This window comes from Populus trichocarpa, chromosome 6 (assembly GCF_000002775.5).
Source record: "Populus trichocarpa isolate Nisqually-1 chromosome 6, P.trichocarpa_v4.1, whole genome shotgun sequence".
NCBI classification, from domain to species: Eukaryota; Viridiplantae; Streptophyta; class Magnoliopsida; order Malpighiales; family Salicaceae; genus Populus; species Populus trichocarpa.
Genome location: NC_037290.2, coordinates 25,265,326 through 25,291,416, shown reverse-complemented (window position 1 = coordinate 25,291,416; position 26,091 = coordinate 25,265,326). Strand labels below are relative to the sequence as shown.

At 33.5% G+C, this 26,091-nt stretch overlaps 3 protein-coding genes and 1 non-coding gene across 6 annotated transcripts; 3 read left to right on the top strand and 1 right to left on the bottom strand.

Annotated features, from left to right (window-relative positions):
- Positions 1–4,013: 4,013 nt before the first annotated feature.
- Positions 4,014–5,462, top strand: LOC127905464 (auxin-responsive protein IAA29). Its single transcript, XM_052453817.1, has 4 exons — positions 4,014–4,424; positions 4,528–4,793; positions 4,904–4,994; positions 5,146–5,462. The coding sequence occupies exons 1-4, from the start codon at positions 4,144–4,146 to the stop codon at positions 5,195–5,197; spliced, it is 690 nt and encodes a 229-aa protein (XP_052309777.1). The 5' UTR covers positions 4,014–4,143; the 3' UTR covers positions 5,198–5,462.
- Positions 5,463–8,128: 2,666 nt separating this feature from the next.
- On the top strand, positions 8,129–13,072 carry LOC7468643 (probable LRR receptor-like serine/threonine-protein kinase At1g56140). 3 transcript variants are annotated; one of them, XM_024603778.2, is made up of 20 exons: positions 8,129–8,212; positions 8,368–8,494; positions 8,585–8,741; positions 8,843–8,914; positions 9,006–9,077; positions 9,213–9,284; positions 9,391–9,462; positions 9,673–9,744; positions 9,840–9,911; positions 10,016–10,087; positions 10,312–10,383; positions 10,495–10,566; positions 10,649–10,720; positions 10,828–10,896; positions 11,175–11,240; positions 11,383–11,427; positions 11,613–11,677; positions 11,824–12,200; positions 12,325–12,520; positions 12,623–13,072. In XM_024603778.2, the coding sequence occupies exons 2-20, from the start codon at positions 8,413–8,415 to the stop codon at positions 12,796–12,798; spliced, it is 1,953 nt and encodes a 650-aa protein (XP_024459546.2). In that variant the 5' UTR covers positions 8,129–8,212; positions 8,368–8,412; the 3' UTR covers positions 12,799–13,072. The 3 variants fall into 3 exon arrangements, with proteins under 3 accessions (XP_024459546.2, XP_052309775.1, XP_052309776.1); XM_052453816.1 differs by lacking the exon at positions 8,129–8,212 and adding an exon at positions 8,225–8,344 and having other exon boundaries at positions 8,458–8,494; XM_052453815.1 differs by lacking the exon at positions 8,129–8,212 and having other exon boundaries at positions 8,223–8,494.
- A 446-nt stretch (positions 13,073–13,518) lies between these two features.
- On the bottom strand, positions 13,519–13,591 carry TRNAR-CCG (transfer RNA arginine (anticodon CCG)). Its single transcript has one exon. It is a non-coding gene; the product is annotated as a tRNA-Arg (tRNA).
- Positions 13,592–17,498: 3,907 nt separating this feature from the next.
- On the top strand, positions 17,499–20,152 carry LOC7468642 (putative clathrin assembly protein At2g25430). Its single transcript, XM_002309597.4, has 2 exons — positions 17,499–17,821; positions 17,893–20,152. The coding sequence occupies exon 2, from the start codon at positions 17,912–17,914 to the stop codon at positions 19,886–19,888; it is 1,977 nt and encodes a 658-aa protein (XP_002309633.2). The 5' UTR covers positions 17,499–17,821; positions 17,893–17,911; the 3' UTR covers positions 19,889–20,152.
- Positions 20,153–26,091: the final 5,939 nt, after the last annotated feature.

The following is a 26,091-nucleotide window of genomic DNA, read 5'->3' as shown; positions in this document are numbered from 1 at the left end:
TGAGAACGAGTGTTGATCTTTCAGTGAATGTGACGCGAAACTACAAGTACTTGGAATAGAAATATGGCAGTCTCCATCCATCAAGGGTGTCTTATCCTCGATGTTGCCAAGGGAGAAGAGCTTCCTTTGTCAATTATGTTGTTGTTGACGTTTTGTTTTTTCAATTTAAACGATATGTTTTGGTTCTGAAGTATTTTGATTTGTTGTTATATATATAATTTAAAATATTAATTTAATAAAAATAATTTTAATTTAAATCTAAAGATAAATTAATTTAAAATTATACAATTTAAATTTCAAGCAAAGATAAAAAAAAAAAATTGATGTTAAACTAATATGACTTGATTAACTCAATAAGTTTTGATGACTGGATAATTAGTAAAAATATAATTTGAATAAAAAATTTAAAATAATATTTTTAAAAAAAAATTATTAAGACGACAATATATGTGATCGATCCAAATCAACAAGGGTTAACATTTTAAATCCATGACCTGAGTTATGAGACCATAATAATAAAAAATAAAACAAATCAAAATAAATTATGAAACTCAATTCTTAATAAACATATTGTTAAATAATAAAATTGAGAAAAAAATATTTAAAAAAAACACAAAAAATAACGTTTCGAAACAAAATTATAAATTTAAATAAAATTATAAAAATATCATTAATAGTTTCATAAGACCTTTCTAAACTCCGATTTCTCTAAAAATTTAACTTGGAATATAATAATATGTAACGAGACTCTTCAATATCATAATTGAATAATTAAATTAACATATATGATTGATCGATATCGTATAACTAGATAATATTTTAAAAAAATATTATTTGACCAAAACAGAATAGCCAGAATGGAACCAAAACATTCTAGGATTTGAATAGAATTTATGAAATAAACTGAAACTGATATTCTGAGTAAGATAAAATATATTTCAATTTAATCTGTTTTTTAAACTCAAACGAGATATAATAATCATTTCAAATAGAATAGCACGGAATTTACAACCTTCCTTTAAATAACTATTGTAGCTTAGGATGCTTACCTTACCGTCCCTCCCTCTCTGTAGGGACCCTGTTGAGAGATTGAGAGATAAGAACATGAATGCTTTTGAACTACCCACTTGCTTTAAAAGCATGTAGACATCCATTAGTAAATACACCAAGGATGGATGTTAGCATATTAGCATAATTGGCAAAAAAAAAAAAAAAAGACTTATTTCGAGGACTGTTTTTTTTTTTTTTTCATTTGATATTTAAAAGCATGGGGTATCCGCACAATATGCTGCTGCTATTAGATGGTAATCTTAAATGGTAATTTCATGAATTAAGATATCTTAAACTGGAGTGAGTTGGTTTAGATAAAAAGAATATGTTATTTGTAAAGTCCGTCTTGGTGTTGATTTAGTTTAAAGTTTAAGTTGTAAATTTCCCTGAGTTAATTTTATTTTATTTTTAAAATACTTAAAATAATATCAAATACAAAGTTTTTTCATTAACCCTAGCCAAACTTATAGTTCGCGGTTCATCAAGTTGACTCTACAAGCCAAGCCGAATCTTACCACTATTTTTTTATTTATTTGAATTCAGAACTCAAATCATATTATAGAGAAAAAAAATAATGAATTTTCTAATTCTAGCATGGACATGTTTCTGATGGGATAATAAGATAAATTTAGTTTTAATAAGTAGAAATTGAAAGAGGAAGGGAGTTTCCAGCACAATGAAAATTGCTAATCTTGCACTACATGCACGTACGTTTGCTTAATATATGTTTCAAACTCTCATAGGTACGTGTGATCACACGACTCCCTCCATTTTATTTCCTTTCCTTTCAACTGTAGATGTGGAATGTGATGCAAACTAATGGCTAAATTAGGGATATTCTTGTTTGAAATTGTAAAACCATTGTTTTGACAGACTTGGCAATGTCCATATGGGTTTACTTACCTCGTCTATGTATGGCTAAACATACAAAGCCTAGAGATAAAATTCTTTGTTTTTGTTAGGCAAAAGCATGGAGTTAGTGTCAGATATTTGACTATGGAATTGGTATGCTATCAAATCCTTCAACAAACCCAACAAAAAACGAAGATATTTCGGAGAAGTGACTGCAAGTGACAACGATTACTGACCATAAAGTCCCAATTAACCATGTGGGGTGGCTTGATTTGTGAAGGTTAGCTTAGCTTAGCTTCCGCCATAATTTCTTGCCACCCCACCTGCAGCTGTAACTCTTTGCCTCGTCCCATAGTACAGTTTTTCATCTCTAGGAACTAATCGAATCCATCATTGTCAAAATCCATCCATGCCAGCAAACTGTACCATAGTTTGGACTTGTGAGGAGAAAGCTAAATGAGCAACAAACGCTATGTACAATTTGTTTGCAACTTTGAGTACACACACCTGTAATTGGGTTCCACCACCACACGAGCATGATCCAAGCACATTAATTGATTGGACTGGTCATAAAAGAATTAACCCTAGCTGGTTTTGATGGTGTCAATCCACACTAGCCAGTACTGTAGACTATTGGGGCATGCTAGCATGCTCGTGACCATGCTGGCCATCACGTGAACTTCACATGGTATACCTTCTCTGTGTTCAAAACATCAAAGACGAACTACTTCATGGGGGAATATTGGAACCCCACCCTGCCCTTCTATGGTGACCAATTACCAAAGAAACATGCACCAAACCCTATATTATATTAGTGGGGTACCGTGCTTTGTCTAGCTAGCTAGATCACTCTCCTCTCTCTCTCTAGCATTATTGACCTTAGCAATGTAGAACTAAACTCCGACAAAAAGAATCCTTATTATTGTAATAGGAAAGTAGAAGAGAGTGTTATGGTTTTAGTATCATCATAATCAAGAAAATCAAGAGAATGTTTTCTAACTAGTAGTAGAACTACCCCCCATTATTATGGAGGTTCTTGAATGATAGAGAGTTCATGCATCATGATATGTTTGACGAACTTCTTGCCGACATGCTGGACATGTATATTGATGAAATCATGTGCACAATCCTACAAAATATATATATTCTGTATGTTACAAGAGGCAAATGCCACTTGTCAATGATCATAAATGATGGAGTTTTTTGTTTACTTAACACCAATTTGTAGTAAGGTAAAGACATATGTATATGCAAATTGCACTTCCGTGCGTTACTACAAACAATTCGATTCTTTTAATTAGTTAGTTATAATTTCACTAAAACATAATGCCTTTTCGTTAAATATATTTTCTTATTACTTTAGAGTGTTTTTATAAAAACATTTTTATTTTTTTTATTAGCATATTAAAATCATTCAAAAACATTTATTTTGATATTTTTCAGAAGAAAATCAATTTAAAAAGCAGGTTAAAACATAAAAACAAGTGTTATTTAAGTAACTTTGAGACTAAATATCTATAAAAAACTAGAATATTTTGAATTCATGCATACTTTTATTCGAACCCAAAGACTAATTAACTCTCTACGAGGAAAATGGTAACATTTTTACTCACAAAGTTGAAATGGACCTTGGTGGTTAAGGTCAATCCAGTCAAGAAAAGCTCATGCTTGCCCAAGTTGCATGGTGTAATTTGCTTTCAATCTAATACTATATAAATCAATAAACTGTCCTCATACCATACAGAAGCCTGTTGTATTTTCCAGAAATCATCAGACTATGCTGTACTAACTAAAAGTCATATTGATTTAGACTGTCAGTGGGTCATGTACCATAACCAAATTTAAGAAAGGGGGGCCTCGAGTTGTTGAACGTATGGACACAAGAGAACAAGCTGGGGTTCAGACTTGAGAGTTAAGACGATGACGAGAGCTCCCCGGGCTAACTGGTCCTAGCACGTTAGTGCACCCTTTCCTTACCTGTCGTATCAATGCTAGGCTTTTGCCCGACCTAACTTCCATGTTGTCCCTGACTCACTCTCTCTTACAGGACAAGATGGCCAACTTCGTATGCCTTTAATTCTCTCTCCCACTTGTATATATATACATGTTTCACACTTTCAAGCAAGAAGTATCCATCAGCCAACTCACCCCGTTTCTTGCTTCTGTTCATATTTTATTACTACTACCTTAAAGCATTTTGTGCTACCTTGCTTGCTTGTTAATCAATATCTAGAGGGTATCATGGAGCTTCAACTAGGTCTTTCCCTTCCAACCTACAATTTTATTGAAAACTTTGACCTGAACAATGGTGGGTTTGAGCCCAAAGATCAGATGCTTGGTTCGAAACCATGGATCAGCTGCGAAGATGGTAATTACTTGGACAACAAACGTAGCTTTGAAGTAGCCTTTGAAAAGAATATCAAAGATGCATCTCAAGAATTGCCTTTACTTTTATGGAGTGGCCAACCAAATGATGAAGATGATTGGAATGGAGAGAAGAAAATCTCTCGTAGCATTAACAAGTGAGTTGTGAATTGTAATTAGTATGATCAGACCCTTTTCTTGTTTACAAGTCTTAGCCAGGCATGCATAATCTGACTACAATATTTCATCATGATTTTACAGGGATGATGAAGAGGAAAATCAAGTTGTGGGGTGGCCACCTATTAAGTCATGGAGGAAGAAGGTGCTTCATCACCAGCATCAAGCTGGTCATGTTGTGAATAGTACTAGAATGGCAACAGCTGGGAATTATGAATATGGTACTGGATCAAACTCCAAGTATGTCAAGGTGAAGATGGAAGGAGTAGCAATAACAAGAAAGATTGATTTAAGGCTCTACAACTCTTACCAGACACTCACAAAATCCTTGATCAGCATGTTTGCAAAATGTAAGTGGTAACTGCAATTAATATTCATCATCACATATATACAAACATCAGTGCCAAATTCCTCAAAGAAAATGTTGTAATAATTGTTTGATTTCTGGTTTTGGGTTCAGGCAAAAACCTTGAAAAAGATGCTGCACGTTACAGTCTGACATACCAAGACAAAGATGGGGACTGGCTAATTGCAGGAGATGTTCCATGGCAGTAAGTATATCAATACTTCTTGATCTCTTCAATTTATTTATTTTTTACTTACTTCCATTATATATATTTATTGAACTTGAATTAGCAGCAAGGTTAAGCAATGTGTGAATTAATTAGCCACAAATTTGAGATTTATGGTATAATTTTGCAGGACTTTCATGGAGTCTGTGCAGCGTTTGAAGATAGTAAGGAATGCTGGTTAAATTGGTTTGGATTGATGATCAATTATTGTGTCCCTGTGTTACAGTGTACTATAAGAGATCGCATGTATTTATACCCTAGTGTTAGAGGAAGAGCATAATTAATTAGATTATTAAGCCTTTAATTAAATGTTGTATTGGATGTAATTGAAGTAATTTAGCATTGTAAGTTTGTAATCTTAATTTGTTGTTAATTCCATCATATAAGTTGTCTTGCTTTTGAGAGTGAAAATGTTGATATATATGTCAATGCCATATCTTACGAGAATTCGGACTTTGTAAATCATCTTGAGAAATTTATGATCTTCATCATGGAAATAATACGATAGAAATATTACAGAAAATATAAAATTATGTTTAATTAAAAAAATTAAAACAAAGATATAAATTAAATTTGTAACGAAATACAAAATCATTTTTAATTGAAAAGACAAAAACATGAAATAAATTTGTTATGTTTATATTGTTACAATTTTTGGATGATTTCCTATATTTTTAAAATAAAAAATATGTCATATATATTCACCCATTTATTCTCAAACAGTAATTAATTAAAATGTTATCCAACTAATGACTTATAATCGCTGACAATTTAGATTTTTTTTTTATATTGAAATTCAACATTTATTTGATCAAATTGAAATTTCTGAATATATATATATATATATTCCATATTTTCCATGGGATCAGAGAGTGAGCATAATAATATCATTGCAAATCTCCTGTAAGAATTATAATTCTATCATAAAAAACACATTTTAACTTTCATCTTACTCATTTTTTTCCTTACATATGAGTAATTGGTATGGCATTGATTGAAATTAATTAAAAACAAACCATATTAACTTATTAAATTCATTAAAAAAATTATCTGATGATTGATTTTTTTAGTGTTCATTTTTTAAAAATATTTTCCTATAAAATAAAGGGTATGCTCAATAATAAATAAATAAAAGTACATCCCATCTCTATTCTTATTTTTCTTCTTCATTTTTAGTTTTTCTTTTTCCAAAGAATAATTAAAAAACATGTCCATTAACCCCCAAAAGTCTAATTGCCCTCATATAATCATCATCATATATAATTTGAATTTAAAATGCCGAACCTAAATACTATATATATTTTTGTATAATTATTTAAACATGCATAGATAAAAGTTTCACTAACATTAGAAAATAACAACAATGTGATTTAGTGCTTAACATTTAGTGTTTTAGTGTTCATATAATTAAAAATAGAAAACAAATATTGGAATGCTTTGATAGGCGATGTGAAATACTTTACAAAATATAAAGGAAAGCTATGTTTTTTACTCTCTTTTTTTCATTATTACCTAAGAAATAATGATTAATTAAAAAAATGTAAAGCAATCCTTTTTTTTTTTTTTGTAAGCCTCCTTTATTTACTGTGTTTTGGGCTTGGTCCAGTTTACAAAGCCCGCTTCAAAGACTCTAAAATAGCCCAGTCAACAAATGCAATACAAGCCCAGGAAATGGGACATGGCCCAGATGTGACTCGTTGCCTAGAAGGTGTTCAAATGTTCAATGACCTAGAATTGTTGAGTTTCTTTTCAAGTCACATCCCCACCGTTTCAATAATCAAATCATACTTTTCAGTCTTTATCCGGAAATTAATTTGAAAAGGACCATGGATTACTGGTTTATTGGATTGCTTGTAAGTCATTAATTTAACGCCTTAGTTTTTTTTTTTTTTTTCCTTTAGCGTTAAGTCTTCTAAATCTAACCGAGTTTATTAAATCATTTAAAATTAGGTTAGCTTAACAAGATTTTACCGAATCAATATTTTATCTAAACATCTAGCTTAAATTAAATTTTAAATCATGAATCAACTCATTAAGCCATCTAAGTTTGATCTAAGTTTAACTATTATGGTTTCAATGTTTGTACCGCCAATGCGGGCTGAAGATTTGCTAAAGATAGTGTTAAATGATTTATTATATCCTTACGGTTTATTTTTCCAGAGAGTATTTAGAATTATAATAGCGGTTATTTTTTAAAGTATTTTTTACTCGGAAATGCATTAAAATAATATATTTTTTTAATTTTTTAAAAATTATTTTTAACATCAACACATCAAAATGATCTAAAAACACAAAAATAAATGTGACTACATATTCTTGTGTTCCCATTGCCCAACTTGCTAGCCTATATCCCATTTGCCTTATATTTTTTCACATGATGACAGTTACACCAGTCCAAAAAGGGATCCAATGGATTATCTATGTATTTAATTCATTAATAATTGAAATTATTTGGAATTTCTTACTTGGAAAGAAGACTTCATAGTCTACTCTCCCCCTTTTTTTTGGGATAATTAGCTAGGATGAGAGGAGGATTTCTAACTTTTTTCTGTTGTTGTTAAAGTGTTTATCATCATGTTTTTGGTTTTGCATGAATGATTGGAAAAAATCTTTATCTACGAAATTAAATACTTCTAAATCTCGAGCCCGAGTCTCTTTCCTTTTTTTCTTTTTTTTTATCGATGTTGTCTCAGGCTTTGTTTGTTTATGAAGTGTGGTGTTGAGTTTTGCGTTTCTCTTTCACCATATATTTAAAAAAAATTAATTAATTAATATATATCATAATAAAATCTAGCTAAAAAAACTATAATTTATAATTTATTTTAAATTTATTTTTTAAAACCGCAATTACAAAAACTATCACAAAACCAAAACTAAACACGTAATAATCCACTTATTTAATCTCTTATTCTAGATGACTAATTCAAGCTGTATTATGTTGAATCTCAATTAGTCAATTATATTTAAATTTTTAAGGTACAAGATGCCTAGGATAAGCAATTCACTGTGCAAATGTCTACCTATGGACAGGGAGAGGAAACAAACTAGTCATTGTCTCTTCTGTACATGTCATTAGCAAAGAAACTATTATAGAACTAGAGTACCGGCTGGCAGCGGAGAAAACCCTCGTATACTTGATAAAGTCCATGCATCTTGCGTATATTTGAATATCTAGCAGAGTCAAGAGTAGACTCCTCGTAATATTCTAACATGTTTAAGATATAAATTTGATTATCTGACCCTCATGTCTCTATTTTTTGTTCTTGTTGTTACACTAGCGAATGAATCTTCAACGAAACAATATCTAAAATTCTCTGCGGGGTTCTCAAGTACTGCTTTATAAATTTTGCAGCCAGCTAGTCCCTCTTTCACTCTCCCTTCCTGTGTGTGCTTTGTAATGGGGGTCTTGAGCTTCTTTTTCTTTGTTTTTTTGGTGTCTCAGGTTGGTTTTGGACAGCAAACTACTGATCCTAAAGAAGGTCTTGATCACTTCATTTCTATACCTGTATGGTGTTATGAAAAATTAACTTTTGTTTCTGTTATGTGATAATTCTGCCTTTGTTGTTCAGTGGATGCTCTAAACAAATTGATAGATTACTGGAATTTGAGAGACAGGTTGAATATTACTGATGACCCCTGCATCCAGAATGCAACATGGGCTAATGAAATAGCAAATCCTAGAGTTGCTTGTGATTGCGGCGGCAACACTTGCCATATCACTCACCTGTCAGTATATAATCATCATTTCAATGCCAATCACCCTCATTTCTTTGCTATAGTAGTTACTTGATGCTGAGGGTTTTGTTTTCATTTATATAATGATTCAGGAAGATTTATGCTTTGGACATTTCTGGTGAGATACCAAGTGAACTGTTTGTCCTTAAGGATCTGATGGACTTGTAAGAAATCAAATTTTATTTAGAACTTCAACTTTTCCCTTGTTGATTTAGTTGTTGATTTAAAGAGCCTGAATTATGTATTATGATGCAGGAATCTTGGTCAAAATGTACTAAATGGTTCCATCCCAGCAGAAATCGAACAGCTGTCGAATATGCAATACCTGTAATTTCCTGGCAATCTCAAAGGATCTTATATTTTCAGAGTTGCTGTTTTTATTTTTCTTTATGGAAAGTTGAATTTTAAATGTTGAGATACTCAAAATTGTTATTCCTCATGTTTGACAATGACAATGAACAGTAGCCTCGGCATCAACAACTTCACTGGTCCAGTGCCTCAAGAACTTGGAAATCTAACCAAGTTGATTATCCTGTTAAGTACTATCAGCAAGTTTTTATATATTTTTTTGGTTTCAAGTCATGACTTCTACTCAATCGACTGAAGCTAATATTTTTTATGAGTTTATATCGTGTCGCAGAAGTTTTAGCTCGAACAATTTCGTTGGATCACTGCCTACATCCCTTGGAAAGTTGACCTCCTTGCAGGAGCTGTAAGTTGTTCATGACTAATTGATCATAATACATATTGAGGGACCTTAGGCCAGTTACTTTGATAATATGGTGGATGCAAATGTTTGGTTGATGAGGATCATTGGACTAATTGAGTTCGGGTGTTCTCAGTTGGGAACTGCAGAACTGAATGTTGCCTCATCTTGCTTGCTAGCTGAACAATCTGATTAGAAATTAACACTTTCTTTCAGGTATATTGATAGCAGTGGAGTCAGTGGACCGATCCCGCAAGAATTAGCAAATCTGAAATCTCTTCAAATTCTGTACCCTCTCAGTTTCTGTAAATTATAGTGAAGTATTTGAAGATTCACATGATGGATTGCAAGATAATTTTTGGATTTTGTATCCTTCATTTCAGCTGGGCATCTGATAACCAGTTCACCGGAAAGCTTCCAGACTTCTTTGGAACTCTGACAGAACTCAGGACCCTGTATGCATGATTTTCCTTCTGCTATAGTGCTAAAGTTTTGAGAGAAAGATTTTTAACTAGTTATATTATCTTCGTTCTTCACTACCATGTCTTATCATCTGCAGGCGGCTTCAAGGGACATTGCTTGAAGGTCCAATTCCAAACAGTTTTAGTGCTCTAAACAAGCTGGAAGACCTGTAAGGCCTTCAAATAAGAGTTGGAATATCTTGCATCATAAAGCATGCTGTTGTCTATTACTCTCAGAACAAGAATGTTCGGAACAAAGTGTGGCAGGCCATACACTAGTAGTAGTTGAATGTTTGCAGATCCACGTGTTTTTTCCTTGACCTCACTATTTTTGGATACTTTTCAATCATTATATGGAAAATCAGAATGTTTGATATCAGTCTATTCTTTATAGGAGAATCGGCGATCTTAGCGGTGAAGATTCTTCCCTTGAGTTCTTGCAAAACCAAAAAACTTTGTCTATATTGTAAGATTTTGTAATGTGAAATCTCTAATAACTTTCTTCCTATAGCAGTTTCTACCTTTTTTTTTCTTTTTAATATTCTCCAATGAGTTCCATTACCTGTATCTTTTGCAGGATCTTGAGAAACTGTCTACTGTCAGGAAAAATTCCAGACCAACTGGGGGAATTTTCTAAGTTGCAAGAACTGTAAGTCACTTAGACATCAACAGTTGTGCATTGTGAAGCTTCTTCATTCTAACCTGTGCATAAAACAATTTTTTCCTGGCAGGGATTTGAGTTTCAACAAATTAACAGGTCAAATTCCAGAATCATTTCAAGATTTAGTTTCGTTACAGTATCTGTAAGTTTTATAGTCTCCATTTTATTATGATTCGATCGGTGAAGCTGATTCCTGATCATCAAATAACCTATTCCTCATTCATAATGCTTATAATGAACCATGATCAGGTATCTTGGAAGCAACAACTTGAATGGACAGCTCCCTGCAAATATCCTAGGTCCAAATATAATTGCAATGTGAGTGCCGCCCTGAATTCAAATACAAGGAGATTAAAATATTCATACGATAACAAAACAAATTAATAAAAATATTTTTATACAATAATAAGAGTCCATTATCCCTTTAATCCTCCATCTACTACATTTGAAAACTTGTAGCAGATGAGACTGAGAAAAAAGATATGTTCAAGGAATGTCAAGTAACCGGAGCATTGATCATTTTTGTACTGTGAATTCTGATAAATCCCAGCATGCTTCTAGATGAGGCTAAATTTTTATTGGATACTTCATGGCAGAGATGTCTCATTCAATCCCCTTTCTGGAAGTTTGCCACAAAACTTTGCCAAGGCTGGATTATCGATGTAAGCTAAACTTTGTATCCTTCTCATTCAATCCCCTTTTTTATCATGCACTCTTGGAAGTAGTTCTTACTTCTTACAAGTTTTTGTCAAGTGATCATGCTGCAGTTTTTAAGCAAGATCCAACTTTTTTTTTCTTTTTCAGGAATGTTGTCGGAACTTCCATTGATGCAAACAATTTACAGGACAAGTAAGTTTTTCTGGAGATTACTATGTCACTGAGATTTGTTGCTCTTAAGGTGTCACTTTTCAGATATTGCACTCATAATGTATTCTGCTTAAGAATATTTATGTTAGGAAGACAACTTTTGCCACTGTTATGGTTTTGACACCCTTATAAATTTTCCCTGATCGAGTGAATAAAAATCAACACAGGAAGGCTTCTGGGATGTTGCAGTGCCTCCAAGCTGATTTCAAGTGCAGCAACAAAGTTCCATCAAGTATAGCTTTCGAATTTCAGCATGCTTAAAACTGTTTTGTGCATCCTTTGAAAAATGGAACATAAGAATTTTTCAGGACTTTTTGAGGATTGTTTATTGCACAAGTTCATCTTCCAATCCCACTTGCATTTCCACCACCATTGCAGAATCATTTTCTGTCAAATGTGGAGGCACAGGCCAAACGTCTGCATCTGGGGTTGAATATGAAGGTGATTTTGAGTCAATGGGATCTGCTTCACTATACACAAGCTCAGAAAATCTATGGGCAGTAAGCAATACTGGAAATTTCATTTCGAACCCAAACGGACCCCAATACATAGCACAGACAGGCTCTCAGATCACAGGAACTTTGGACTCTGAGCTATATAAGACAGCAAGGATTTCGCCGAGCTCGTTGAGGTACTATGGCCTTGGTCTAAAGAATGGAATATACAGTGTTGAGCTTCACTTTGCAGAGATAGGAATGGTTGACTCTCACTCTTGGAAAGGTCTCGGAAGGCGCATATTCGACGTTTACATTCAGGTATGCTGAAAACTTCCATTTACATTAAGAAATTTCGAAAAACTTGTGCAAGAGACAGAGACGGTCTTTGCCGTCAGACATCTATGCGCTTGCTTGATGGTCATAAATGCACGTTTGGCTTTAGGGAGAGAGAGTTCTCAAGGACTTCAACATAAAAGAAGCAGCTGGTGGATCCAAGAAAGCCTTGATTAAAACATTGGAAGCAAACGTGACAAACACAATCATGGACATTCACTTCTTTTGGGCTGGTAAAGGCACTTGCTGCATTCCATATCAATCCACATATGGACCTTTAGTATCAGCCATTCATGTTTCTCGAGGTTGAACCATCCTTCAAATTTTCTTTTTCAAGTACAGAATTCCTCCATTTGCAGACTTCCTTTTGCTTTCCTGACTTGCTCTACTGTGCTTAATTTTTGTAGCATCTGATGCTGCTGGCTCTTCCAAAGGGGACAAGAAACGTATAGGAAAACTCATCGGGATATCAGTGGCATGTGTAGCTGGGCTTGTGATCATCTCTTCTGTATTTTATCTATGGTGGATAAAGGAGGATTCACCTAAGCACAAGAGAATTTACACAGATTCACCCAGGAAATGATCAATGCCAAGAACTTGAGCCCTAAAAGGATCCTGCAAAGTACCATGTGGATAATCAATTTTCAGGCAAGAATGCCTTAAGCAATATAATCGTGAAACAATGTATCACCAGTATATGCTATGTATTTCAGGCCAGGTTTTTACTTTGCTTTACAAGAATCCTAATCAACGTGAAGGTTAGGGTACCAGGTTCTATGCTTCCTTGTTAGATTTATGTACTAGAACTGTATATATATAGTCAATAAAGTTGGTTGAGTGTAACCATGTTTTGACGATGTTTATCCACTACATAGCTAGCCCCACTATCTCAAGAAAACCCATGGCAGAAGGAGTCCAACTTTCATGCATACCTCCTGTTAGTTCCCTTTCGTCTTTCTCTTTTAAAGGGCTTGCTTGGATGTACGCGTTCAAAGAGATTCACAGCAAATCAAATCCATCAACTGACATGATTGAAAAGAAGTAAAATGCTTCACATTTTCTTCCTAGTGGAAAAGGGTTTTCCTTAATGTTATGGCATCTTTCATTCTTCCCATGCTGTTGTTGGATAAGATATGTTGGGATATCCGCGTTGAAACACATCGAAAGTATTCAAATTTTTTTGTTGTCTGTAGACAGCGTTTTGCTAGATGTTACTTGCCATTGTTGTTGTGTGGTTTTTAGCTGGTAGGCATTTACGGAGAGAGCAATCAATCTCTAAAAAGAAAAGAGCTGTGATAAAAAGCGATCACGGTGGGACTCGAACCCACAATCTCCCGCTCCGGAGGCGAGCGCCTTATCCATTAGGCCACGCGATCCACTGGTGGTAGTGGTTTGAAATTCTAAATATTGTATTTTACAAACTAATCCTTTCTTTAATTTTGAAAGAAGAAGATGAGAGCAAGTGTTTGTTCTTCTGTGACCACGGAGCACGAGGAGTTAATGCCTCCAGACCCGAGGAATCGTAATGGGATGTTTTCGTTTTAGTGGTCATGTTTTTAAGAAATTATAATTTTTTAAAAATTAATCTTTTGATATTTTTTATTGTTTTGATATATTGATATGAAAAATAAATTTAAAAAAATATTATTTTAATATATATTAAAAAAAACACTTTGAAAATTAAGATCTTATTGATAAAGTGGTTAAAACTTTCTAATTCAAACTTTGAATTTAATATTTAAAAGTATTTATTAAGTTATTTTAAATACAGTAAGTAAATAAATGGAGTGTATCTTTAAGAATTTATAATATTAACTTAACATTCTTGCTCGAGTTTTATTGAGGATATGGTTGTTTGTTTGGGATTTCTTTTATCTTTTTTTAAAGTTGTTTTTTATTTTTAATTTCTATTTTAAAAAAATATAAATTCAAAAATAAAAACAAAAAAAATGGTTAAAATAATTATTTTCTAGCCAGCTAAATAAAAAACAATGTTTTACTGGAGATAATTTGTGTCTTCCCTGTCCCAGAAGAAAAGGCTGGATCAGGGATCTAAAAAGCTCGAAGAACCCTAAGTGCATCACGTCAAGTTATGTATCTTTATAATTTTATTTTATTTTTTAAAATATCAAATGCAATTTCCAACTTATTTTTTATAATTTAGTTAAAATATGGAAAATTATTCAATTGTATAAAAAAAGGCTTTCTGCTATGAAAATTGTTTTCAGGCAAACAAATATAACCTTGATTAATAGCCATGCTATCAATTGAGATTGTTTAACACAATATATTCGTAAAATTAAAAATTTAGACATAAAAATCTTCAAACTATACATTTCTTTGTTTTAATTTCACATAATCCCAATCTGTCTAAATCAAAATGTTTAAATGTAAAATAATAAATGAATCAAGTGAAAATTTTCTTATTTCGTCACTCATGCATCATGACCATTTCACTCTCTTTTCCTCATTCATTTCACAACTGCAAAGGAATTAAAAATAAAAGGAGGGTGATTATTTTTGTTCGGTTTGGTTTTATAAAAAAAAATAACCAAACTAAATTTATTTTTTAAAAAAACTGAAACCGATTCAAACCGACCGGTTTCGGTTCGGTTTGGTTTTTTAGGACAAAAACCGGTTCAACCCGGTTTTGCTCGATGTTTTTGGTTTGGCTCAGTTTTTCCCGGTTTGGCTTGTTTTTTCCGATTTGGCTCGATTTTTTTTCTGGTTTTTTCCAGTTCGGTTTCTTCGGTTTCGGGGTTATAAAATCGAACCGAACCAATCATTTAAAAAAAAAAATTAATCAGTTTAAGCGATTTTGTTTTTCACGGTTTGGTTTTTTTAGTTAGTTTTTTTTTGTTTTCTCGGTTTAATTAGTTTTTTAGTATTTTTACTTACCCCTGAATTAAAAAGAGTGGTGACTGTTGGCTTTTCATCTTTATATCCCCTTTTCCAATCCAATTTGTTTTCATGCATTTTATCATCCCATCCAAAATTAAAAAGCCATTTTGTGAAATTAATTATGCTTCCCATTTTAGCAATCTACTACATGGATCAAGGAGGTCAAAATTTAACAAAGGGAGTAATCAGTGAGGTTTATTTCATCCCAAAATATAAATTCCAAATTAATTTCCCAGTAATAATTATTGATGGGATCAACCCACTAATAAGGATCATCTAGCAATCAATTGTGAAAAAGGAAGTCAAACTTGAATTAAATAACATTACCTGTATTAAAATTATATATTTCAAAATTAACTTTTTTTTATAAAAAATATCAATTATTGATAGATTAATATGATGGTTTGATACTTTGATCTAGAAGACCCTAATTATTAAGTGGCTAATGTTATTATTAAAAAAAAACTAATTAGAGTTAGGCGTAGGAAAAGTTAATCTTTATATTGATTGATTTAATTTTGAACTCCAATTCGAGAAATAAGTGGTAATAAAAAAACAATCTTATTGACTAATATACAAATTGATATAAAAATATTTTTATTTGTCAAATAAAAAAACAAAAATATTTTTATTCAAGTAGGCGTAGGAAAAGTATAATATACAGTTCATGCTACATGTGGAATTATCCTCTTGTAGGATACGGGCAACCCTCTAGCGGCAAGTTGCCAGCCTATTTATTCTCCATGCCTGATCCTGTCATTATAAAACTCAATCTGACTGGATAGATTAACATAACAAGTTATTAATTTAAAACTCGATTTTCAAATTAGGTTTTATATCAAGTCAAGTTAAAATTGACATTGTCAAACATAATTAACTTTCTACTTGTTAAAACTCTAAATGAAAATTGATTTTATTTTCATTTTTTTAAAATAATATTACTTTTTATTATATAAAATAATATTTTTTAAATTGATTTGGATGAGTTTAACTGTAACCTAATTATTAGAATAAGTTATGAGTTAGACTGAATTTTAATAAGTATGATAGTGTTTGAAAGTGTGATAACGATTATTTTTTAAAGTATTTTTGTTCAGAAAATAATTAAAATAATATATATATTTTATTTTTTAAAATTTATGTTTAACATATGCTCATTAAAACTTATAAAAATTAATAAAAAAAAAAAGAGTTCGAAGCTTACTCCCAAGGTGCCTGCATCTCTATTCCTGAACAAATATAACTATCCACCGACTGCAATTAATTACCTGAGACCTGTTCTTCACATCTGACTTCGTATATTTAATGATTAATTAATACTTTAATTAGTCTCCAAACTTGGCCATCAGTCACCTGCCCATTGGTCCACTCCTCTTCTTGTGGGACCAGACAACCGGATCAGCCGCCACGTCAATAATTCCGAAACGCTAAATTCCACAAAAAGAGAAAATCAACATCACCGGATATCGTACGCGTAATAACAAATCATGTTTATGTCCTCCTTATGTAATTCGCGTGAACTTAATTTATTTAGTCCCTGAACTTTAAAATTATCCTCTTTTACTCCTTTATTTTTCACAAGACAACCCTTCAAGGACTAAATAGTAGCTTTTCTATAATCAAGAAGCAAAAACTCTTTTTCATCAAATCCTCGTGAAAAATAATAAATAATGATTTTGCGTAATTTATATTTAGAATTCCATCAAATAATTAATTTATATGATCGTCCTCTCCATTCATATAAAATAAATCTTAAAGGGTGTGGCCTAAACATCAAATTATTTTCTTCTAAAAAATATGCATTTTACGTGCTCGAATCGCATTATTCGAGCTAGTCACACAACGGTGGACTCTCTTTTTTTGGCATAGAAGAAATAAATCACAATCCTTTGAAAGTGGATTGACTAAATTACTAACACCGTCAATATAAATTCTTTTCCATTCCTAGATTTTGTTAACAATTAGAATATATTCAGTCAATTTTCACATAATAAAATTAAATTCCTTTTCAATTAAATGTAAATAAAATTAAATGCTAACAATTTTTATCAGAATCTTATACATTAAATGCTAACAATTTCAATAAGGTTTATATCATAGTTTTATTTATACATAACCTTCCTTCATAAATATAAATATATGTGTGTGAATATCAGATTCCAGACAAATAGTTTTTCTTGTAAACAATAATAATAAAAAAAAAACAAATGGAGTTCCCTCTCTTTTACTTGACTTAATCTCTGATTGAGTTAAAAAAAAAAACAATTTTAAAAAATTTATTTTAACTATTAAAAAAATAAAATAATAGTTTTTTAATTAATCTAAATTAATTTATATAAGTCGTGATATAGGCTATGATCGGGTTATGTACCAGATCGGGTTTCTTATTCCTTTCGAAGCTCCTCGGGCACTTCCGCTATTATTGCTGTCTCTCCTCGACTTCTCAGATCAACGCCTCTCCTTCCTCCACGTCCTCTCCGGATCCCAACTCCCTCTTTAAATCAACCTTTTCTTGATTTTTATTACAGCTAACTACATTCTCGCGCACTAAACACTTTCCTTTTATCTCTCCTCTTCCATCTCTCTCTCTGTCTCCGCTGCTCTTGACACCGAGATTGTAATAAAACACAGTAGATCCGACGCCGTTTTCAGCAGTTTCCACCCTTCTCGTCCCAGATCCAACAACCTCGAAATCCGACACATCGGTAAACTTACTTTTTAAACTACTAAAACCTCGAACTGAATTCCTTACTTATTGTCCGCTTGCCTCTTCCAGCTCAGCATCAACGGTCGATATGGCGCCGAGCACGATTCGAAAAGCGATCGGGACCGTTAAAGATCAAACAAGCATAAGTATAGCCAAAGTAGCGAGTAATATGGCGCCGGAGCTTGAAGTAGCAATTGTGAAAGCAACGAGCCACGACGATGAACCGCCAAATCAGAAGTATATTCAGGAGATATTGAGTTTGACATCGTCTTCTCGGGGTTATGTGAATGCGTGTGTATCTTTGGTTTCGAGAAGATTGGGGAAAACGCGGGATTGGATCGTGGCGTTGAAAGCATTGATGGTTATCCATAGGTTGTTGAATGAAGGAGATCCGGTGTTTCAAGAGGAGATTTTGTATGCTACGAGGAAAGGAACTAGGTTGTTGAATATGAGTGATTTTAGAGATGAAGCACATTCAAGTTCCTGGGATCATTCCGCTTTTATTAGGACTTTCGCCATGTATTTGGATCAAAGACTTGAACTGATCCTGTTTGAAAGAAAAGGAGGTGATGGTGGTGGCCGTGTCGGTGGGGGAAGTGCTAACGGTGGTGAAATTGAGAGGTATGATGGAGGAAGGGGTGATTTTAGGTCGCCGCAGCAGCAGAGAGGTTATGAGTATAGTGATCAGTATAATGGGGAGCATAATAGAGGGGAGAGTGGGTATGGGATGCCGAGGAGGACGAGGTCTTATGGGGATATGAGTGAGATGGGGGGAAGAGAAGGGAGGGAAGAGAAGAAGACAGTGACGCCGCTGAGGGAAATGAAGCCAGAGAGGATTTTTGGGAAGATGGGACATTTGCAGAGGTTGTTGGATAGGTTCTTGTCGTGTAGGCCGACAGGGTTGGCGAAGAATAATAGGATGATATTGATCGCCTTGTATCCTGTTGTGAAAGAGAGTTTTAAGTTGTATGCTGATATATGTGAGGTTTTGGCTGTTTTGCTTGATAAATTTTTCGATATGGAGTATCCTGACTGTGTGAAGGCATTTGATGCTTATGCTAGTGCGGCGAAGCAGATTGATGAGCTGATTGCGCTATATAATTGGTGTAAGGATACTGGTGTTGCTAGATCGTCTGAGTACCCCGAAGTGCAGAGGATTACGGGTAAATTGTTGGAGACTTTGGAGGAGTTTTTGAGGGATAGGTCTAAGAGACCTAAAAGTCCTGAGAGGAGAGAGGAGGCACCTCCTGTGCCTCAAGAGGAGGAGCCTGTGCCTGATATGAATGAAATTAAGGCCCTGCCTCCACCGGAGAATTACACTCCTCCACCTCCCGAGCCAGAGCCCAAGCCTCAGCAGCCACAGTTTGCCGAGGATTTGGTGAATTTGAGGGACGACGCTGTCACGGCTGACGATCAAGGGAATAGGTTCGCTTTGGCTTTGTTTGCTGGTCCGCCTGCCAATAATGGGAATGGATCGTGGGAAGCATTCCCATCTAATGGAGAACCTCAATTGACCTCAGCTTGGCAGACTCCAGCCGCTGAACCTGGCAAGGCAGATTGGGAATTGGCATTGGTTGAGACAGCTAGTAATTTATCGAAGCAGAAAGCAACTTTGGGTGGTGGGTTTGATCCATTGTTGTTAAATGGAATGTATGATCAGGGAATGGTGAGGCAACATGTTGGCACTGCTCAATTAAGTGGAGGTAGTGCTAGTAGTGTGGCGTTGCCAGGGTCTGGAAAGAGTACAACGCCTGTTTTAGCTCTTCCTGCTCCAGATGGAACAGTCCAGGCAGTTAATCAGGACCCTTTTGCCGCATCTTTGAGCGTTCCACCTCCTTCATATGTCCAAATGGCTGATATGGAGAAGAAACAAAACTTGCTTGTTCAGGAGCAGGTGACATGGCAACAATATGCCAGGGAGGGGATGCAAGGCCAAGCTAGTTTGGTCAAGATCAGTGGTACTGGTCACTACAATGGAGGTCCTACGCCAATGATGCCTTATGGGATGCCACCTGTCAATGGAATGGGGCTACCACCGGCCGGGTATTACCATGCTCCCTACTGATTTGAATGCCATTTATCTAATAATTTTGTTCATGTTCATGTTAATGCTTATGTTTATTTTTGTAGTGTTTTGTTTCTCTTAAAAAGATATGATGTCATGTTATTCCTGCAATTTGCATACAAAATGAGGGGGGGGGGGGGGGGGGGCTGAGTTCGAGAGATAAACGATGCTGGGAAATTGTGATGTTTGGGAGACCTGTAATTGGAATTGTGATGTCTCTTTGTGCTTTGTAATATTAGAATTTTCAGACATTTTTATTCTTTATTCTTTATTTTTTTTATATTTTTTATCTTTTGTTTGAGACCTCAGAGAAACTACATTTAACACAATTTAAACTGCAACTTCTTGTGATTGGTTGAAAAACAACCGTTCCTTTTTATTTCCAATTGTGATGATCCATGTATCTGCATCCTTACAAGTTAGGTATCTGGATGGACGGTTCTCTAATACCTCTAGTAATGTTTATATGCGTTGTGTTCAAGGACTTGAAAACGTAGTTTCTAAGTTTCTTGCTGTGCTTCATGTCCCTTTCTTCCCTTCTAACTTATTCTGGAAGAAGAGTTGCTCCTCCAAATTTTGTGAGGAGAGGTTTCCCCCACCAGATGATTGATCTTCATCTGGCATAAGCTGATACTACCAGGATACTCCACCCATCACTGTGTTTTAAGCATGGAGGCCGGCAATAGGATCTTCAGTAGCTCAACACTGTAACAGTTGGGTTATCGTTACATAGCATAATGGAACTTTTGTCGTGGAAATATAGCTTTGTTATTGACTTGGAGAACTATTTCTACTAGGAGGTGCTTTGTTATTATCAAATAGGTGGATAATGACCAGTTTAATACGACAATCAAGTCATGCATTTTAGGCCGAATGTGCTTAATTCTAATTTGCCCTGGGATGTTTAGCCATGTAAATAGTGGGTGTCAGGAGGCAACTTCTTTAAATTTTGAGAGGATCTTGTGTCTTTGGCAATGTGACGTGATCAATATGAAACCAGACCTGGACACATTCTCTTTAGATATTTTTTGGCAGGGGATATGTTTGGAAAATTTAGGCGGATGTAGATATGGACCTGTGAATTGACCTTTCAATTTATTAGAAGGTGAAACCAATGGGGTCAAGAAAGTGCCTGATTTGAAAGAATTTGAAGTCACTTATAAATGATATGAGATAATTGGAGCTGATATTAAGAGTGTGTTTGGAGCTGATATTAAGAGTGTCAATGGCTGATGCCGACGTCGATAACAATGGAGTATAATTCTATGCAGACAGATTGAAAGGTTCAAAGTGAACAAGGTAGTAACGAAAACGACTGTATGTCTGTAATGATATCATATGTATTTGGTGTTTTGTTTTGCTTTTCCTGTTAAGGTTGCTATGTTGATCCAAACTGGAATCATATGACTCTAGTTATCTGAGACAAAGATGGCCTTGTCAATCCAAAGTTAAAAATTCTGCTGCAACCTGGAAGGGTTTCGGCAATTCAGAATCTTTTAGCTCCGAGCTAGCATAATCCTGAAATGGCTTAACTTGCTGGTATTAAAAGATTGGCACTAGATTCCATGGATGTTTAAACCCTGCCTGTAATTTCTTATTCCTTGTCATAATTAAGCACCCTTATATCCTGTGGTGGTTCACCAATATGAAGGTGGCCGCGTGGACCACCGCCATTAAGACCATGGTGTTTACTTTTATTGTTAACATGAGATCCAAAGGACGTGATGGGGTAGATCATGAATCCATAACTTGGTTGAGATTAAGTTTATTAACATGTTTTTTACCAGCAAGTAAAATATATAATTGCAAATCAAAATTCAATGTTTTACATATAATAAAATAGTAGAAAAATAAAATAATATTGCAATTACTAAACAAATTACAAAAAAAGAAGATAAGAATAAAAAATAATGATATAAATAGTTTGAATGTATAGTGATAAACATTCAGGATAAAGAATAAAAAATAATATTTTAAAAAAAAATGTAAAGAAAAAAACTAAAAAATATTTAAAAAAATAAAGATAAAAAAATAATAATAAATAGATCAAGTGTAAAATAATAAAAATATTTAGTATAAATATCAAGTATAAAAAGAAAAAAAAACTAAAAATTATAGATTTATCATCATTATAATATAAGCAACAACAAAAAAATGAAAATTTTTTAATTATATCATTTCTACAACATCTTATAATAAAGATTAATGGTAATTCTGAGAAATATAGCTCAACTGGTAAGGTTATAGATTTGTTTTCTAGAGATTATCAGTTTGAGACTTATAAATTTCAAGTTCGCTGAAAGTTTATATAATTGTTAATTTTAAAATTATAAAATTAATTGAATTATATGAAAACTAATCTAAACATTTAAGTTAATAAAAGAAATAAAGATTATTGGCAAAACAATTATTGGTGGTGGCCCATTTATATTTGCTAGGCATGTATCCGAGTGAAAAGAACTTTATTGTCTTCTTTGAAAACGTGTCCACTGATTCCACACAAGGAGTTCTTAGCACAGAAACTTCACAGCTTTTATTGGGTGGACCGACCTTCTAGACTATCATTACATTTCATGCCATGTTTACTCTTCTTCTTTTTTGACTGGTCTGCTGGTTCCTGAGCCACGGTGTAGTTGACTCTGACCACCAGTCCTGGTCCTCCTGGGTGGCTTGGGTAGGTGAATACAATATCACTAGCATAAGATCAGCAATAGTGCGCGGTGGGCCGGTAGGATCAAGGACAAATTAGCTGGTAATTAGGCAAACAGTGGTGGAGATTACGGGGCAAAATGTTGAATTTAAATGAAGATGCACATTTTATCGAAAGGATAATTGAAATGCCAACTGCTGGTGGGCTGGCTGTGCGTGAGCAAGAAAAAACTACCAGCTGTGTTGTGGGTCCTTTGGAATCGAGGAAGGTCATCAATCCCACCGTTCCTCTATGTTTGTTGTAAGAAAATTAAGATAGCTTTTTAAAAAATAAAGATATAAATATATTTTGTGAGACGATTTTAAAATGAATTTTTATATTTTTAAAATTAAAAAAAAAAACTAAAAGAGATCAGTAAATCACTGTACATTGTTTCTAAAATCACTGTGGATTGCACTGTTTACGTTTAAAATTTATTTGTCGGTAGGTTTTAGCCACTTTGTTTCATTGTTTTGTTTCACTGTACATAGTATCTCCTGGCCAGTTTTGTTTCAATGTTTTTTCATTTTTTTGGTTGGACACGTGGTAGCATCTTTGCCATACATCTACAGGTTACAGCTTTTCATGTTTTTGTTTTTTTTTTATGCAAACGCCTCACAAATAAAGCAAATAATACATTCACAATTCCAGATCTATCTCAGTAAATGCTAAAAGGGCTTAAGAAAACATTGTGGCTGCCTTACTGTGGACTGGAGCAATTGGCTTAAAGGTCTGTTTTGGTGTTTTCTCGCGGTACAAGATCTTGGTTTGCATCATTCAGTTCTCACCAGGAGGTCTGCCCAGTGCTTGCCCTTCGTTCACTAAAAAAGAATGGAATTCGGATCCGTAAGTGACTTCCATAAGCTTCGTTCACCTGCCGTGTGATTTTTTTCGGTACCTTATAGAGCTATGTCCCCTCACGGACAGATTTTATAATTGCATAGCTTTGTCTGATTAGCTCCTCCTTTTTCTTGCTGCTCGGGCCCTGATGGACAGATTTTAAAATTGCATATAGATCCCAAAAGGAAAGACCGGGAAATGAAGAGTGAACGACGGCTTGGATTTCATGATGGCTTAGGCTGAAAGGGAAAGGGACTTTAGTCTGCAGAGACGTCGCCGCCACCAGAAAATCTGGCTTGATTTTAGGAGTTCTTAAATGCAGCGCCAGAGCAGGTGAGCTTATTTGTGATTAGTAATTTGGTCAGATTTTGTATATAATTGCAGTGATTGACTGACTAGTAATAGTTATAAGGGGACAGGTATTCAGGGATAATATTCATTATTTTTTTATTAATAAAATATATTTATAAAAAACTATCAATTTTAAAATTATCTAATTAAGACAAGTAAAGATAAAAATAGTTATGATTATAATTTTAAAATCTAACTCGGGAGTCGATCTAGAGCAAAGCTCGGGTGGTTGGGTTGACCTGTAATTTTAAAACCTAACTCGAAGATCAATATGAGGCAAAGCTCGGGTCACTAGTCGAAGCCCGAGTCACGAGTCGATTCAAATTAATGTAAGAATAAAAGTGGTTATTGTCATAATTTTAAAACTCAATTCAGAGGGCAATCTAGAGCAAAACCCGAACATGAGTGGGGTTGACCATCGACCCGGGTCAACATAAAAACAAAAATGGTTATTATTATAGTTTTAAAACCCGATTTGAGAGTTGACAGGTGGTAAAGCCCCTGTCACATTTTAGAAGGGTCAACCCTGATCAACATAAAATAAAAGTAGTTATTATCATATTTTTAAAAATTGATTCGTGAGTTAACCTAGGCCAAAGCCTAGGTTACGAATCAAGATGGTCAACTTGCTTTGACCTATGTTAATGTAAAAATAAAAGTTGTTATTAACATAATTTTAAAATCCGACTTGAAAGTCAACCGGGGTAAGACCTAAGTCACAAGTCGGGAGGGTCAACACGGGTTGACATAAGTCAACATATGAATAACAATGATTATTATTATAGTTTTAAAACCCGATTCGGGAGTTGACCCGAAGCAATGTTCAGGTCATGGGTCGGGAGGGTCAACTCGGCTGACCTTACAAAAAAAATTAATTTATTCTTCAAAAAAATCAACAAGTTTTTAACCCGAGTTTTATCCTGGTGTGACCTAGGTTGCTAACTGGGTCAAGTCAAATCAATCATTTCTTTATTTTTTTTTAAACTTGGATCAATTTAAGCTCCAAGTCAACCTGTAAAGTCAGTCCTGATCTTATAACTAGAGTTATTATAATATTATTAATTTCAACACTCAATAAAAAATAAAGTAAAAAAAATATATCAAATTATTATTTTTAAATATATAAGTTTGAAAATAAAAGTAGAATATGTTTTTTCATTTTCTATTTTGTCTTGTTAATTATAACCAAACTGGATATAAAAATATTCACTTTATCTTATCTATCAACACGATTTTATCTCAATTTCTTTTTATTTTTAATTTATCTTTTTTGTTTTTATTGTTCATGTCTCTTCCCGGGACATCAACTAAATGATATCTAAAAAAGTACATAAATTGTCTTTTCTTTTTCTCCCGAAATCTCTTGACGAATATAATGTTAGATCTACATGTCAATGGTCTGTCTAAGGTCGTCCAATTGAAAAAAGACTTTAGTTTTAACGTGTCAAAACTGAATTTAAGAATACTTAACCATGTATATAAGACATAATCCAGTCTAAGACTTAGGCTAAGGGTTAGACAACTCAATCTAAAAAGATTTTAAAAGGATAAAAAATAATATTATTTTAATTTTTAAAAAAGTTGAAATATCATTGTTTTAGAAAAAAATATTCTAATAAGTCAAACCAGGTTTCGTTTGAATTTTAATTGACCAGATCAATTTCTAAAATAATTTAATATGAAATTCAAGTTTAAATCCTAAATTAATAATGATGAAGCTACTTGAAAAGTAAGTCGATTTTTATAACCATGTACTCAATTATTATAAAAAAACACAAGAACTCAATTCTAAGAAGAATTATCTGTACATCCAATTAATTCCGTTCTTAAAATAAAATAAAATAAAGGAAGTAAGAAATTACAAGGCAACTTGTTTAGACTTTGTCGAGTCAATCTACCAACGTTAAAGCAAAGACAAGTAGTCCAAAGCGAAGACTAAACTGCTCAGTCCGGGTCCAAATTGTTGAAGAAATTATTAATGGGCCTGTTTATGGGCCGACATCTTCACTATGAAAAATCTACTCGACAATTGTTTTTCGAAAAATCAAAGATAAATGCACGATGATATCATCATTTTTTTTTTAAGAATACATTTAGTATTGATTATTTTAATAGCAGTTATTTAAAAAAAAAATTATTTAAAAATATATGAAATTAATATTTTTTTTAATATTAATATATTAAAACAATCAAAATACATAAAAAAAAATTAATTTGAACAAAAACAAAATTCAAATTTATGCAAAAACAAACACTTGGCACCGCAAAAACACATCAAATTTCTGCAAAAGAATAATTTAAACCTACATGGACAATTTAATTA

Coding starts and splice junctions, on each gene's coding strand:
- LOC7468642 (XM_002309597.4), top strand. CDS start 17,912: ATGGCGCCGAGCACGATTCGAAAAGCGATCGGGACCGTTAAAGATCAA.
- LOC7468643 (XM_024603778.2), top strand. CDS start 8,413: ATGGGGGTCTTGAGCTTCTTTTTCTTTGTTTTTTTGGTGTCTCAGGTT. Junction 10,384..10,494: donor CAAAAAACTTTGTCTATATT/GTAAGATTTTGT, acceptor TATCTTTTGCAG/GATCTTGAGAAACTGTCTAC. Junction 11,241..11,382: donor GCCAAGGCTGGATTATCGAT/GTAAGCTAAACT, acceptor TTTCTTTTTCAG/GAATGTTGTCGGAACTTCCA.
- LOC127905464 (XM_052453817.1), top strand. CDS start 4,144: ATGGAGCTTCAACTAGGTCTTTCCCTTCCAACCTACAATTTTATTGAA. Junction 4,794..4,903: donor GATCAGCATGTTTGCAAAAT/GTAAGTGGTAAC, acceptor TTTTGGGTTCAG/GCAAAAACCTTGAAAAAGAT. Junction 4,995..5,145: donor GCAGGAGATGTTCCATGGCA/GTAAGTATATCA, acceptor ATAATTTTGCAG/GACTTTCATGGAGTCTGTGC.